Raw genomic sequence first — 16,151 nt, forward strand, 5'->3', positions numbered from 1 at the left:
ATTAGGTACAGTAGCAATCCGATCGGATACTTAATCAAGTACAAGAACTGAATTGTTTTTCAATAATGAGTTACAAATTTTTTTTGCTAACTGACTGTTGGACTCACCCCTTTGAATCGGGTTCTGCACAATTAAACAAATCACGCCAGCACCGTGTGGCTGACGGACGAAAACTGAATTCTTAGTTTAAAATCATCTTTCTGCTGTTAAATAATGATGCAAAATTCAAACCGCCGACAATTGATGGCTCCCAACAAAAAGCAGGACCACGCTGTTGTACCGCTACAGATCCAAAGTAATAGAAAAAGGCATCGCTTTTAATTTAAGTGCTGCTGCTGCTATGCTCAAAAAACCCACACCCCCGAAATTTTTCGTCATCCCTTCCGAGCCCTTTAATTGAAACGCTATGCATGTATGTCTCATTAGGCCAAATCACGCATGCTACAAGGGTTCAAACTAGCAATTAGCGAGAGGTGGCATACCTCCCAAAATTATAAACGGAATTTCGTAGTGCTATATACGCGAATAAATTCCAAACTGTCACGCACGTTTCGAAATTGTACCGCATCATAAATATATTTGCGGTTAAACAATGTTTTTTTTCAAGCCAGCCTGCAGCGAAATCCACTTTCACCCTCTAGCGTTTTTTCGGATTATGGATGGCAAATATTTTTATGCACCAACATCAAAAGGCAACTGGGTTCGTTACTGTTTGTGTTGGCAGCTCATGCTCGTGCCTTTTGGAAAACATATTCTCGGATTACACAAGTCTTTGGAGCGTTTCCAAAAATTCAATGCTTTTGCTCCTTGGAACAAATGCGCATGTTGCCTGGCTGCTCCGAGAGGCATTCAGGAATTACATCGGCCGCGAGATAGGGGCTGGCAACTTTACAAACGGGCGGTGATTAAAATTTGCGGAGACAAAAGCTGCCGGGCTTTGTGTTCGCGTTCGATTTATTAGGCGGTCATGCCGAGGTGCCATAAAGCATGGCCGCTAATTAAAGATTTTCTTTTCACGCGGCCTGATAGTAGGATGCAAGCTGCCGTGTGTGCAAAACTATGCAAGTAATGCTCTCTCTCTCTCTCTCTCTCTCTCTCTCTCTCTCTCTCTCTCTCGCAGGTTAATTTAATGCGCATACAGAAGCTATTATTAGAATAAATTAAGGCAGACACAACACTAACAACATCGCGCATGCAATATCGGACCCGAGGGCGAACGCCAGCCAGCCCGATGCCAAGATAACGCAGATGATGCGCACCACGCGCGTAATTACCGAATGTCAGGAAATTTTAATTTTTAATATGTGGCGCTCCATTCTGCGTGTGCTCGATTTGCCTGCCAAATTAAATAGTATGGGGCCCTCTTGCTCGACGCCCGCGAGTGTCCGCGCGCGTCGAATACGTAATCACTAGTGGGCTGCTTTTAATTTATTCCATTTTATGGCACGAGCTGCCTGCCTCGTGTTGTGGAAGAAATTTAATTATGAAAAATAATAATCTCACGGTAATTAATTTGAACGATGTACTCGGACAATTGCGCCGCACTCAAAACGCTTTGCACCTGAAAATGCAAATTGCATTATTGAAGTCACACTGTAAGCTATAGTAATGGACATTGTCGGTCGGGAAATTGCGAAAACGCACTTGAGATTGCTAAAAGGGTATATTTTATCTCGCTCGCTATAAAATAAATTTTCATCATATTCAACGCTTTCAATTTCTATAGTTTAGATTTTCACTTTTCGTAGCAATTTATCGGAGTAATTTATGTGTTTAATCGACCGAGAGCTAAACCACTTTGTATTTCAACATACCGCAAATTGTTTGATGTGTGAAAATTTCCGATAGGTTTTGAGACTGCTTCAGGCCATTCAATTTTCTGTCCTAAACGACATACATATAGTTCGTTTTTCTTGAAAAAAAACCTGGAGGAGACAAAAATAATTAATTTTCTGAAATTTGTTGAAACTTAATCCCGCACCAACGGAATGAAAAAACCTATAAAGTACAAAATTTCAAGATATCACATTTTCATTAAGTAAGAAAATTTGTCTTTGCCTTTTACTAGAAATATCTCATCTTTTTCTGGTAATTTCATAAGCTGAAATCCCCTCACCTACCTGCATATCTTCCAAGCTTATCTCCCCAGCTCTATCTCAACTGGATATTTGAACCAGCAATCTTCGCTGTGTAAAAGAGCTTGAAATTCTTGTCATTTTTCATCTCAATTGGTATTTTTGACTCGAGAATAAATATTCACGAGCCTTTAAGGAAACCCTCTGCAAGAACGCAATAATTGGAAACTCAATCCGGCAAAGAAAATTTAATTTTCCTGCTGAAAAGGCAGTGAGGAAGCTTGAATCTTCAACAGTGTAACTGATGGAGCATCTACAACAATGTAAAAACATCTTCGGAAAATTGAATCAATGTACGTAGCTTGGAGACACCCTGACAGCTGCTAATATCCGCTAAATGAGACTTGGAATATCAGCTTCTATTCTATTCTGAGTACGAAGACAGCTTAAATCAAATTCGTTTTAGATGTTTCTTTTTTAAGTTCAGTTTTGAGAGTTCATACGAATATCTTTTTATAAATATTGTACAGAAATTTGTTTGGTTTTCCGGGATTTCCTATCTCTAAAATGATGTCGCAATCGTTTTTTGTTCAGAGGTTTGTCAAATTTATCTTTGTTCTCGTTCTCCATCTCGCGCAGTATTCATCAATCAACCTCTACTCATGCAGAGAGAGTTTCAACAAAACCTATTCATGCAGCCATTCATTCCGATCTCTTCCTACCTTTTCATCCATTTAGCCATCGTTCACGATCCAACACGCTGCTATACGGTGTTTCGGCTTTTCCTGGAAATTTGGGTTTCGCAAATAAAACTCAGCGTCCATTGGCTCGGAACGGTAGCGATATGGATGGAATATGTTTGCCAGTCGGAATCATTACACACCGGAGGTACACAAAGCAGCCTCGCGATCGTTCTTTATGCGGTGCCATATACACAACACGGTTTACCTGAAAAACCAGCTTTTTTAGCGAACACGAAAATCAACTGTGCAGCGGCAAAAAGTGACAAACCCACACAAACAAAACTAACAATGCGCGCTAGTCAGTTTTTTGCAGCTCTCGGGCCCGTTTTGATATTTTATTTATTCCCCAGACAGCGGGTGAGAGGGAGGGCTTGGCATTCAAATCAAGAATTCAGTTTGTCTGGCGCAGTTGCGCTGACCGATTGCTCTTTGCTCTTTCCACAGCATAAATTGGAATCGCTCGGCTCGCGTGCCTGCTTTCCCGGATTCAACTGGAAATCCTGTGGGAAAAGGGGTGGGAATTAATTGAGCGCGCGCTCCACTGCGGAAAACGAACAATAAGCCGCACAATAATAAGCCATAAATCACTCATCGCGCGCGCGAGGGGCCAACGCGGCGCGCGGACAGCGAACTGCCTGCTGTCTGCCCCGCTGCCACAGAGAAAAGTTTTGCCACTTGAAAACATACACGGCGGTATAACAGCAGACGTCGTGTCGGGAAAGAAAGTGTATCAAATATTAAATGCAGTTTTCTCAGCGCCATAACCCCATTTCAACCTCCGGCGAGGGAGAGAAAAAAAGAGGGTTGTGAATTTTAACTCCATTTTTACGAAACGCAGCTGGGATGCTTGTTTAACCGATGTTTTCGAATGAAGTTGAATGTTTCATGGCTTCTTAACGTTACCGTTTCAATTGAAGGCTTGCAAACTTGCTTCTCTTTTGTTATATTGGCATACAAAGGAAATAATTAAGCGAGCATTTCATAGAGCTTGATCAATTGTACCATGATTATTACCGGAAAATACTTGATTAAAGACCTCACTGCAATGTAATACAAATAAGTGGAACTGCACACCTCACTAATAAAATCTCAATCAGTTCATATTGGAATTTACCACATTGAAATTATCAATTAATTAATGGCCAAGTTAGGCTTAATTAAATTCCACGTCAATCAGTGCATACTGACCTGATTAATGTGGTTTTGAAATTTAATTGCTCCGTCTAAAATCCCCAACCCTGTGAACAAGGAAGGAGAACTTAATAATAATGGCAATTTCATGCAGAGCAATTTTTTACGCGCGTGACTCGCTTGCTCTCTCGTGCACTTGGCAGTCGATAAAATGAAATTTCGTCCGCAGGCCACCCGGACACGCCATACAACTGCAGCGTCGTCAACCAGACCAGCGGCTCGGTCGAGGTTGAGTGTCTCGAAGGTTTCGACGGTGGCCAGCAGCAGTTCTTCCAGATTGAGGTGTACGACGTCGCCACAGCCAAGCTGGTGCGCAACGCGTCCAGCCCCTACCCCGTGTTCGACGTGCACGCGCTTGAGCCGGGTCGAGTCCTCAAGATGGTCATCTACGCGGCCAACAGCAAGGGCAAGAGCGAGTCGGTCACCATCGAGGGCTTTACGCTCAAGGCCATGGAGAAGCAAGCAGGTAAACTATGCACATTTTGCCCCTTATTTCGAAGCTATTGTGTTCTAAATTAAATATTGCGAGGAATGCTCTACTTAAGAATTAATCAGAACAGACATTAAATTCCTTTCATGTCTAACAGTGAGCTTTAAATATCATCTTCTGTCGTTAATGTCATGCCGGCTGAAGTTCATAAGGTTATTTGTACAGCCCTCCTTTCAGCAGCAACATGCTCCGACAGTAATTAATTTAAGTCCATTAGCTTCTCTTCTTAGCAACCAGTTGTAGTTTGGTTGAAACGGGGAAAAGGCCTCAAGAAAATTTCAATTATTAAACGTAGGAGCTAGGTTCTCAATTATTTAGCAATGCCTACGTGATGTTTTTGCACATTACTTGAACAAATATCGCTGATGCTTGCTTTGAAGATGGAAATAGACTGATTAAACCCGAAAGTTCAACAACTGACAAACTTTTAAAATCCGCCGATTCATTTGGAAAATACAGCTGGCGGAGAAAATTAATCTTCATCTCTAGACGCTTCCATGAAAGCCAACACTCTAACCGAAGCAATTTCGCTCTTTTTCGCAACTTTTCTTTGCCAACTTGAAAACAACGTGCGAAATTAATACTGTTAGAAAATCTTTGTGCCAGAACTCGCTCTCTGTCTTCTTCGTCTTTGCAGAGAGAAAAATTGCTTCTTTTGTTCCTTCCGAGAAGTCTCCTCTTCCCTTGGTAGACACACAAAAAAAACGGATTTCAAGGGTTGCGAACGTCCACGTTGCGCCTCTCGCCAATTATAACTAATTGGCTCATAAGTCAGCTTATCTCGTTAAAGTGCTTGACAACAACAATTGATGATGATTAATTCGAAAATTGAGAGAGCCTCATTAATTTCCCCTTGGAAGAAAAAAAAATTACGCCAACCATTTGCAAGCGCGTACACATGGTCCATTGTTTTCGCACATTCGCGAGCTGCTTTGGTTCGTAAAATTTCAATGTGCTCGTATAAAAACGACACCCACGCTGAAGAGAGATGTCGATCGTATGGGAGTGAACGCCTACGAGAGAATTTTATGATTAATTAGTTTCCCTTTCTGACCTGATTTTCGACGACGCGATGCTATCAGATTCTAATGCGATAAGTTAATTAAGGTTCTCTGCTGTGCTCTAACTTTGTTGGAGGGGGAATTTCGTAAGCATTTCCAAAGAATAACGTATTGAGTTATTTCTGTCTGAACCCTTTGTCTCAAACTTTTTAGGCCAAGAGAGGTTGTCACGTCAGCCAAGAGAGCGAAATAATTGGTTCAATAAACACCAAAGTGTTTTCCTTCAAGTTCCAACAAAATTTTACAGAAAAATTATTTTAATTGAACAAGAGATTGAATTTAGTACAAATTCCTCTTGAGGGTATTTAAGACAGGATGCTTGAATTCCTTTGATCGACATTAGAGCCTCATTCCCGCCGGAAAATTAACGAGACGCCCTCCTTCGGCCGTTGTCGGCAGTCAAACGCACTCTAATTCGATTCCTCTTGCCTGAAGGAATCTCGGCAGCGTTCGAGTTCGCCTCGATCCTCGGCGTGCTGATTAGCGTACTGATTTCGCTATTCCTGGCCGCGATCGTGGTGGTGGCGGCGCTCAGTCTGCGCTCGCAGAACGCCATGGGCCACTCGCTGGTGGACCACCCGATCAAGGAGAAGTCCAACGTGAACCTGCACGTCGAGGACCTGTACGAGAAGGACGACAAGAATCCGGACGTGATACCGTGCCCAAAAGGTAAGTCGCTGTCTCGTTCGTCTGCTGTGACTTGCTCTGAAACTCCGGCGGGTGGTTTGTCGGTCTTGATTTCAGCAGACTCCGACTACCAGTTGGTGGCGTCGTTCCTGCCCATCAGCAACACGTCGCCAGACTCCAATATTTACTGCGCTGATGAAGCGGCACTCAACGGCGATCTCTACAAGCGCTGCAACATCAACGGCAATTTCACCTCCACGCTCCTCAAGGTAATTAAGCCGGAATTGCGTCTCCCCGGCCGCGTGTGTATAACCCAGTTATCTGTACTTGTCGCGCATCTCCATTGTGCAATAGTCGTTATTTTTCACGACCGTGTGCGCTGCGACGCGCGCCCCCCTCTCACACCTTGAAATTATAATTGAATACGCGCGAGATGGCTTTATTTCGGCTCAGAATGCCTCTTTTTCGTCGCGGCACGCGCGCCCGCGGGGATCGATTAAATTTTTTAATCCACTTTATTTGCACCGCGACTACTCTGCGGGGCTCGTCTTTTTTCGCATTATTGTTTATTAGTTTCAATTCTCACACCACGCAGTCCGCGACGAACTTCAAAGCGCGTCAATTTGTAGAATTAACGTGTTTCCGCGAAAATTGAATTTCCGTCCTCTAATGGGGCTGCGCGTGGCAGTTTTCAAATCAAAAATGTAATTGACAAAGGATTTGCACTGCTGCTCCAGGGTAAAATTGATTTTTGCGCTGGGTTATTTGCTTCCCGTTTGTTTGCTGTTGTTCCGTACTTTGTCTTTCGAGCAGGAAAACACATTTCTCGGTTGTAGTTGTTGTTGGTATTGCTAAATGCTCTCACGTGGAGTAGCGTGTATGAGCAGTAAAAATCAGTTTTAGTAGTTGCACAGCATGAACGTTGAATGTTTGTGTTTGCCATGGGTAGCCATTATATAGCTCGACAAATAATAATCACGCTAGTCTGCAGAATCAGTCTAATATTTGCAAATACAATTCTAGAGATGGCTTTTAAAATAGCACAGACATAAACCGTAAAAAAATCTTTTCTAACGCTTAAAATAAATATTCTTAATTTCAACCATTTGAGTAGGTCTCAAAAAGCACACAGGCTTCAATTCTGCTTTTGGTCGCAGATTGTATGCTTTTTAGATTATTATTATGGTGAGACTAAGACCTTTTAAAACACATAGCACGTGAACAAATAGCTGCAATAGTATGATTTTGATAGCTGATCACTTAATTCACTGATTGAATTTTTCGCAAAAAAATATTGCTTGCGAACGTGAAACTATGGAGAACTGATTATTCATCTATGAGCTAAAGTGAACTCCTGTACTTACCTAAACATATATACGAAGACCACAACCGTTAATATTGTGTAACTCTCTATGGCACACTTAGCAACTTAACTGAACATTTTTCGGCCTATTGAATGCAATGGCCTTTTCATGAATTGCACGATTAGATATTCAACTGAGTTCTGTGAAAATGTTAACCTTTCACGTTTCCATATCCTTATAAGGTTAAAATTTAATACGCTTTCCACTTTGTAATCTTGTTTGAGAGCACTTTTAATATTCCATCAGGAAATTGCACAAGCTCAGCTTGATGTACCCTTTCCTGCATATACATATTTGCTGTAGTGTGTCGTGCCTTCCAATTTCCTGATTTGCAATGATTATGAATTATAAAAATGTATTTTACAATCGGAAAAGGAACGAGGAAACACGAAACAACTAGCACGTTCAATTTTCCATGGCCCACTGGATTTCTTACATGATTAGCAGTTTAAATTTTGTTTCGACGCGAAAAAGTCGAATAAACAAAAACTTTTTTGTCCAAAAGCTAGTAGAGAAACGATCAAATTTTGTTCACGCAGCAAAGCCGAAGCAGCGAAAATAAACTTTGCTCAAAGAACGTAGGCAACGGGGGGCGGAAACGCGCGGTGGGCTAGAAGTTGCGGAGCAGCGAAGTTTTGCCGAGGAATGAGCTGAGAGGGAGAGAGATAAAAAGCGGCAAAACGCCCAGCAGCTATTTCCGTCCGAACAAAAGCACCTTGTGCGCGCGCGTCGCTTCTGCAAAGATGAGTAATTGTTTCCAGATCAGCGCAAACACCGGCGGGCTTATTCTAATAAAAAGCAATTAACCGAGCGTGCGCGCGCGTCGCAGATTATTCGCATAATCGCGGGCAATTTCCACGCGCGCACGGCCTCTGATCCCGGCCTAATTGGTTGACTTGGCTCAATTTGCTCGGGGTCATGAACACTGCAGGCCGGCAGCTGTGTGTATTTAATTACCACGCGCTCCGTGGATTTTGCATACTCTGGCAGTTTTTTTTATTGGGTATCACTGCAAAATTTTTGCTGCCCCTTGAAATCTTATTTTCTATAATGAATTCGTTCCTTTTTATTTCAAGTTCCTTTGATCCTTTCTCCTGCGAAATCTATTAAATGACGCTCGTTGAAGCGGCTAAAATCAATACCATCTTCTCTTTTGCCGCGACGATAACTTTACATTGAAGCCTAAAAACAATTTTCAAGACGAAGTTCATGTTTGCCAAAAGCATGGAAATTTTGTACCGCGAATTCGAATCGTCGTTGTAAGATTCGAATCCGCTCGTAAATCACGCAGCCTGCTTCACTAATGCACTCGATAACAACAACTCCCACGTCCGTAGTCTGAAATAGCTATTTGCCCTTCGCCAGCCAAATCACGCTCTCATCTCGGCTGTGTTGTTTGCAGAACGAAAACGCCGCCTACGCCGAGCTGTTCCGGCTCAACGGGGCCAACAACACGTTCAAAGGGCCCGACTGCGGTCGGATAGACGGCGCCGACTTTTCGCAACACCCCCAGGATGGTGGCGGCCAGCAGTCGCCGATGGGCATCCTCGAAATGCCGCCGTCGCGCGAAATCGTCACCGTGAAGACGCTGAACCAGCAGGAAAGCTGCGTTTAAGTGCGACGCAACCGCTGTGTTAACTGACCATTAGTGTAATAGTGTGTCGACGCTGACAGAGATTTTACAAAATGTGTTTTATCGACATGTTTATCGACTCGCTGGCTATTTTTCTTATCGAAACTCACTCACTCTAAACACCCTCCCACAGATTGTACACTCACTCACTGACACGCTCATGACTGTTTTAAAATTGTAAGCCACCGTGTACTCAAGTCACCTTTCTCTACCTACCTCATTGTGAGAAAAGCATGGAACCCGTCAAAAGTTGTTTCCCGCCCCGTCGAGGCAGTGTGCAAAAATCTCTCGTCTGCTGTATCGAGTTGTAGACACTTTCCGCGTTGAGTTCGTGTGCGAACGCCAAAGAAATGCGACCAGTCCGATCGTGTTTGTGTATCTACACACATATCAGGTGGCGGTCAATTTTCAAGCCAAACACACTTTCATACATATCTTTGAGGAAAACGACTCATGTAACTGCATTATATACCTGTTGGCGGCTCGTTCGTTCGTTCGTTCGTTCGTTCGTTCTTTCCACGCACATACACACTCAATTGAAGGGAGAGCTACAGCTGCTGAAAAACTTATCAGTCCCGCATCTCGTCACACACTCACGTATAAGTCTGCTTGAAAAGCTAATCTTTCGTTTTGATCGGAAGAATGGCAGCGAAACTGTTCCTCGCTCTTTATAATTAATTGGACGAAAAAGACTGAACTGGAACCACAAAAACGTAAATAGCTTGCTTGCTTCCTTAACTAGTGTGAAATGACATAAAAGATGAGGAGCAGCGAACATGTTTTGCATCTGAGACAAGTCGTGTGAACGACGCGGAGGTGGAAAATTGAAAAATAACTCACTCGCTTTTTTCCTTCTCTCTCTCTCTCTCTCTCTCTCTCTCTCTCTCTCTCTCTTCTCGTTTTGTGTGTATATGTTTACGCAAAAATTTCTCTCGCGGTGCTGTGTTTGTTATTTACGTGCGCGCTCCCGAGAAATATCGATCTTTCGCAGGAAGAACTCAATGGAGGTGATGTGGTTGCCGGTTTTCTCTTTTTTTATTTGCCACCTCATTCACCAGAGAGGCGCGCGTGCATATTGAAAAGGGGGCAAGGAGGACGACAGGGAAACAAAAAAAGATTGTGATGCTCGACACTTTTTCTTCTTAATCATTGAGCTGCGCGATGTGCACACGGCCTCATTATCTCTGTCGAGAGTTACGCGTGCACAAAAGCAGAGTGGCGAAGAGGGCCATTCCGATGGAGTAGTGTTCTGCTCATCAAAACTGCAAGCCAAGCCAGCACACACACCCACATACACACACACATACACACTTACACTGGAAACGGAACGAGAGGAGTTTCCATACTATTCTCTTGCTTGCTTGCTTGCTCGTCTCTGGCGGATTATGGTTACGGTTATTATTCCCTCTCTAATCCATTATGCATTCCAATGGTCATTGTAAAGAGTAACACACACACTACTACGAGATACTACTGTTGCATATCTGCCTGAATATCATTTTGTAAGTGTTTTTGCATGTCATGTTATTACATTCAAATATTAACATATATATTAATATACAACAACATTATATAAAAAAATGAGAAGATAAGAACGCTATCTACGATTATGAATTACCAGATGTATATTACTGTCAATGTGCTGTGGCTACAAGAATATCATCCGTCGCCAGGGGTGGGGCGAGTCGCACCCTGGCGGCGTTTCTTCGACTCCTCTTCGACCCCGTTTTGTACCCGAAATGTTAGAGAAACGATCGAGCAACTGACCGCGCGCTCTTTGCTTTTAATAAACTCTGTCTCGCGAGTGCGCCGCTTTTGTTCGCCGTTTTTGACGACGTGCTCTTTTATTACCAGTGCAGCGCGACTGTATGATGTGATGTGCGAGAAGAACTAAACTTTCTCTCTCTCCGTATATAATATAGTAGCAGAAGAAGATAATTTTTTATGTGACAATGACGAGAAAAATTATTACCGTTCCCCAAGTACTGTACGTACACACTCCCCTGCCACATGCACAATAAAACACACACTCACTCACTCAATGACACGTGAAGCGCGACCTGGGAGACAGTCTGGAACCGTGAAACTGACGATGCGTAATATAACATCAAGTTGCTAGAAAAATTGCGTCAAGTCGATTTTTTTTTACCAGATACTCGCATCATAACGCGGCGCTTGTCTTGTTCTTGTTGAAGGCCGGCTCCTTAGCTATACTTGTACTTTTTTGCTCACGAACGACTATAAATCCCAATAATACATGCTCTGTGGTGGTTCTCCCTTTTTCCGGCTTGCGACACAAATGCCGTGTTGGACAAATAAATCGTGCATTGCGGCAAACAGCGCCAACTGTTGACTGTGATTTGAATTTATACTCCAGCTCTCATCGCACTGCGAGTAAATCTCTCGGCAAATTAATCCCTTCAGCATTAAATTCAACTCCTTCTATTTCCATATCGCAATTGCGAGGTTTTATAACTCTGCAATAATTTAATCTTGTACTTAAGTAATAAGAATTCTTAATTTTTTTTTTTAAATCTGGAACTAGATACAACCAAACACCAATTAGTTCCTAAGTTAAATAAGTCTCGATTTTCATTAACATTTTGTTTCCTTTTTTGGTAATTGACAAATGGAATAATTCTCGTGTCTCTCTCGTGATTAAAAAATAATAATATCATCTCTTCATCGCACTCTAAGCGAAGGAAAACCCGCTTCCCTTCCCCATTTAAATAAAGAGAGCTTTAATTTTTCATTCCATCATGCACAGTCGCAGTAATAAAACAAAGTCCAACCCTTCTGCGTATTATTTTTGCAGAACAATAACAGCGCTATCGTACACCAGCTCAAGCAATGCCCCTCTCTCAGTGCCATTGTTTCTCGCAAATCGTGTCCCCTGACGAGTCTATATGCATATCACATAGAAGTCTCCACGCGGCATTTCTCATCGCGTCTTTTCCCTCAGCATAACATTTCCTTTGAATAACAGAGCGAACATTTCCTCCGCAAATTGCATATTTAAATTACAACTTTTCCAGCGGCAGCCAGCGAGATTATTCCCGTGGAAAGAGAAAGAAAGAAAGAAAGAAAGCGCAGCTCGAGCAGATTTCGTGATTTGATTACACAAAGATTTTCCAGCAGAAGCGGCGGCGGCGGCAGCTGCGTTATTAAAGGGGAGCTGGTTTTAATTCCTGGTGCCACTCGCGCGCGACCACGAGTCTGCGCGCATCTTCTTTGCTGCAGCCTCTGAAAGCACCCCCCGAAAATTTAACAGGAAATTATCAAGGCAAAGGAGCCGAGCCTACATGTGTTTCGCAATTTGTGCGCTCTCGCAGCTTTTGTTCCAGCTGTTGCGTCACGGAACTCGGAATAATCTCCCTCCGTGACGAGACGAGCAGCCGCTTTAATTTAAGCACAATAATTATATATGAATGTAGACGTGTTTAAGGTTAAGTTGTCTCCGTCTATGTCTCATCCGCTTCATTCTCTCCTGCAAACCCGACCCCTGCGTCTGGCAGCAGATAGGGTACTTTTCGGTTCACGCACACTTGGTGAGATACGCGAAACTTTGTGGTGTGATGCGTCGTATAGCAGATCATTAATTCCTTCTGTTGCTCGTGTCTATCTAGAAATTACTCCAAAATTAATTTAACCTTTTCACAGATAGAATGGATGGACCAGTTAAAAACGTATAAAAATGGGACAAACTAAACTGTTTCGAGTTGCTCAGAGAAACAAATACGTCACATTCCTGACAATGCAACAGTACCTTTATTTTGTTGGCATTTTTAATTACCCTAGTCTGAGTCTTGTAGCATTTTCATTCAGGCTGAGCTAGCGAGGCTAAAATTTCAGATTAAAATTAAGTAATTTACAATCAAATCGATAAACACCAAAATTTCGGCGAAAATGATGCATTAATTCAACACCCTACCAAAATTCAATTCCAGCGCTATTTTTATTCATATCATTATGATAAATAATGTTTTCAACCATACCACGTGAAAACTGATTCCTGGAATACGGCCTTCGTTGATTCTTAACTCCATTTCAGTGATTCCGCGTATCTCACTAATGGTAGTGGTCCTTTTCCTCGCTCGCCAACTACCCTGAATAGAATTATTAATTAGAGCGTATCACTCACCTTCCCACACTTCACAATAAATTACCACGAGATTAACGAGACGAGATCGGTAAGATTAATTCTCAGAGTAAATTTGAAATTTGCATTGAAAAAACTTTTAGGATGAGTACCGATGATGACAATGGGTGATGTTGTCAGCGCAGTTATTTAAAGAGAGGAAACAAACACACTCAAAATGCTCAAATATTGTAACTCGGTTTTACGAGATTTTACCGCCCAAAAGTGACTGACGTGTACATTGTAACTGTATGATTATCGCATATTTTATCCCCCTGCTATTCATTCGTGCGTGTGAGCGAAATCGTTTGTTTGTAAGGAAGATGAAAATCAAAATCTCTCGTTGTTACACGCGAAGCTAATTACTTGTTGATGCTCGTTCTCTCGACCGTAAAATCCCCGTTGCCGTTCCATTAGCAATCTTGGTGTGCGCGTTCGCAACAAAAAAGAGAGAGAGAAAGAGAGAAACCGACTTTTATTGCGCACGCCGGACATTAAGATGTAAAATTTATCGTACCAAATGCGCATTCAATACTCTTTAGTGTTGCGTCTGGTTTTATTTTTATTATTTTCCTATATTCTCTCCCGTAGCGCTTTTTGCCTCCACCCGATGATGTTAAATCTGATTTTTATTCCGACGACTCGAGACAATCGATAAGCAAAATGTTGTTGTGCACGGAAAATGGAAAAGTCGTCCTTGTGTATGATTTGATCTTTTGCCTTCTCAAATTGCAGAGGAAAAATAAATACATATACCTATATATAAACCCTGGGCCCACGCTGCTGCTGCTGCTGCTGTGGAGTATGAAAAAGTAATAACAATATCAAAGCCCGATTGGAACACAAAAGTGGAGCGAAATGAATAGCAAGGGTTGTGATCATGTGCAAATAATGAACAAAGAGCAAACAGAAATTATAATAGCTGCTAAGAAGTTGAGAGGACATGTGTAACAAAAACAATAAAGGAGAAACTCGATCTCGACAAAGACGATTCTGTACCTACAAGTGGAAGAGCAAGCTCACGAGATGAAAGATGTGTAAAAATTCTATCAAATATCAAAATGTTGCGCCAGAGTATTAACAGATATGCGTTTTATTATGACGAACAAAACACACACCGCTGAAAATGTGAAAATCTTTACATGGCTCCAACGATCTAGTTTTGTTTTGGTCATTCTTCTGATTATTCTTCATTATTATCAACTGTTATTACACAAAATACCTTGTGTACATATGGAAAATGTAATAAACATCAGTAGAGTTCTAAAAGTAGACTTCTGACAGACTTTTTCTCTCTCTCCCAGCGACCCCCCTGCTACAGACTAGTGAAAATTCAAAAAGGCCGAGTTGGCAGCGGATCGAGGAGCTGCAATTTGACGACACAATTTTTCACAAGCCCTCACTTTGCAGCACGCTCTCACTCCTCAACTCTAGTTTTCGCTGATGGGGGCAGATGAAAGAGGAAAGTGCAGAAGCACTCGCCTCAGGAGCAGCTGCTGCCCAAAGAAAAGTTTCGCGCGCCCTCGTCAAAAGCCCATTTTATCTAGGTAGGAGTAATCATTTTAATTTTACAAATGCACAACTCTTGCTCGAGCAGCGTCGACGGCGGCAGAGGATCGAGCGATTTCATCGAGGCGAGGGAACGGCGATTGCACAAACTTTCTTTGCCGAGCACAATAAAATTCTTTCTATTCGCTGCACGTCCCGTTTTTGCCCTCTTTTTTTCACTTGGCGGTGCTCCTTAGTAAAGAGCGGGGTTTATTGCAATATTGATTGCGTGTTTATACGCAGGGACGTTTTTATTATGTGCCGAATGAATATTTTAACGGGCCCGCTCGGTGGCGGCGGGTGCACGACACACCCGCCGCAGCACGACCCTGCTCGCTGCCTGCTTGCCCGCTTCTCCCAAGACGCTATATTTTAACCGAATTTATTACCTTTGAACAGTTTAATTGGGTGTAATTTAGTCTTTGAGCTTTGCATTCTAATTTGATCCTCGAGCTCATTGTGCGGTAGTTTAGTTGGGTCACGTATTTTCTTTGATTGCATGCGCCCGTTAGCTCTTTCCCTTTTCCGCCGCGCGCGCGCGTTCTCTTTCTCTCTCTCTCTCACAGCGGCGGACTTTCCTGTCCTTCTCGCCTGCAATAAAACAAGAGAGAAACTTCGAGTCGAAACTTTTCCAGCTGGGAATACTGCAAATTTGTTTATTACCTCAGCGCGCGCTGCTGCTTTCAAACTTGAGCCGCCTGCACTGCTTGGCGCGATTGGAAATTGATATTTCCCAAAAGTTTTGATATAAATTTTTATACTCCGACCATAAATTCATGCTTTTCAAACTTGTTTGATTGACCGATGAAAAGGCAATGAAATTGGTTCTTAAGCGTTCTAAAAGTATTTCCAAATTAATTTTATGTTAAATTCATGAAGTTTCCCCGCATTTAGTCTTATTTTTCTGGTGTTGTTTGTGCACATTTATCGATAGAAAATATTATTTTAGTTAATTAATTTATTTATTCTGGAAAAACTGGCATTATTTATGTTGGAATTAATTTTTTTTCATTTATTCAAGTTTGAGTATTTCAACCTAATTCAAATTAAAAGAGGACTATGCCGACAACTCGCGAAAACTATGTGTTCTAATATCATCGCGGACGAATTACAATTAAATTACCCCGCACCGGGGTCTTTTATTAAACACTAAAATTCGTCCCATGAAATCAATTCATGCATACTGGAAAGCAGCAAGTAGCGAGTCAGAAAGCATTCGCAATCTTCTCAAATCAGGAAGCATGGAAACATATGGAGTTGATAGTAGAGTTTAATTTTTCA

General features: G+C 42.2%; 1 protein-coding gene across 6 annotated transcripts in view; it reads left to right on the forward strand.

Annotated features, from left to right (window-relative positions):
- Positions 1–14,594, forward strand: part of LOC135935259 (synaptogenesis protein syg-2-like) — a 73,009-nt gene extending 58,415 nt beyond the window's left edge. For 4 of the 6 annotated variants that reach the window (XM_065477467.1, XM_065477458.1, XM_065477486.1 and 1 more), the window contains 4 exons: positions 4,179–4,475; positions 5,996–6,229; positions 6,305–6,456; positions 8,954–14,594. In XM_065477467.1, the coding sequence (XP_065333539.1) occupies positions 4,179–4,475; positions 5,996–6,229; positions 6,305–6,456; positions 8,954–9,166 (896 nt within the window). In that variant the 3' untranslated portion in view covers positions 9,167–14,594. The remainder of the gene's footprint in view (positions 1–4,178; positions 4,476–5,995; positions 6,230–6,304; positions 6,457–8,953) is intronic. The other 2 variants (XM_065477492.1, XM_065477501.1) reach the window with 2 other exon arrangements.
- The last annotated feature ends 1,557 nt before the right edge of the window (positions 14,595–16,151 follow it).

This window comes from Cloeon dipterum, chromosome 1, assembly GCF_949628265.1.
Source record: "Cloeon dipterum chromosome 1, ieCloDipt1.1, whole genome shotgun sequence".
Lineage (NCBI taxonomy): Eukaryota > Metazoa > Arthropoda > Insecta > Ephemeroptera > Baetidae > Cloeon > Cloeon dipterum.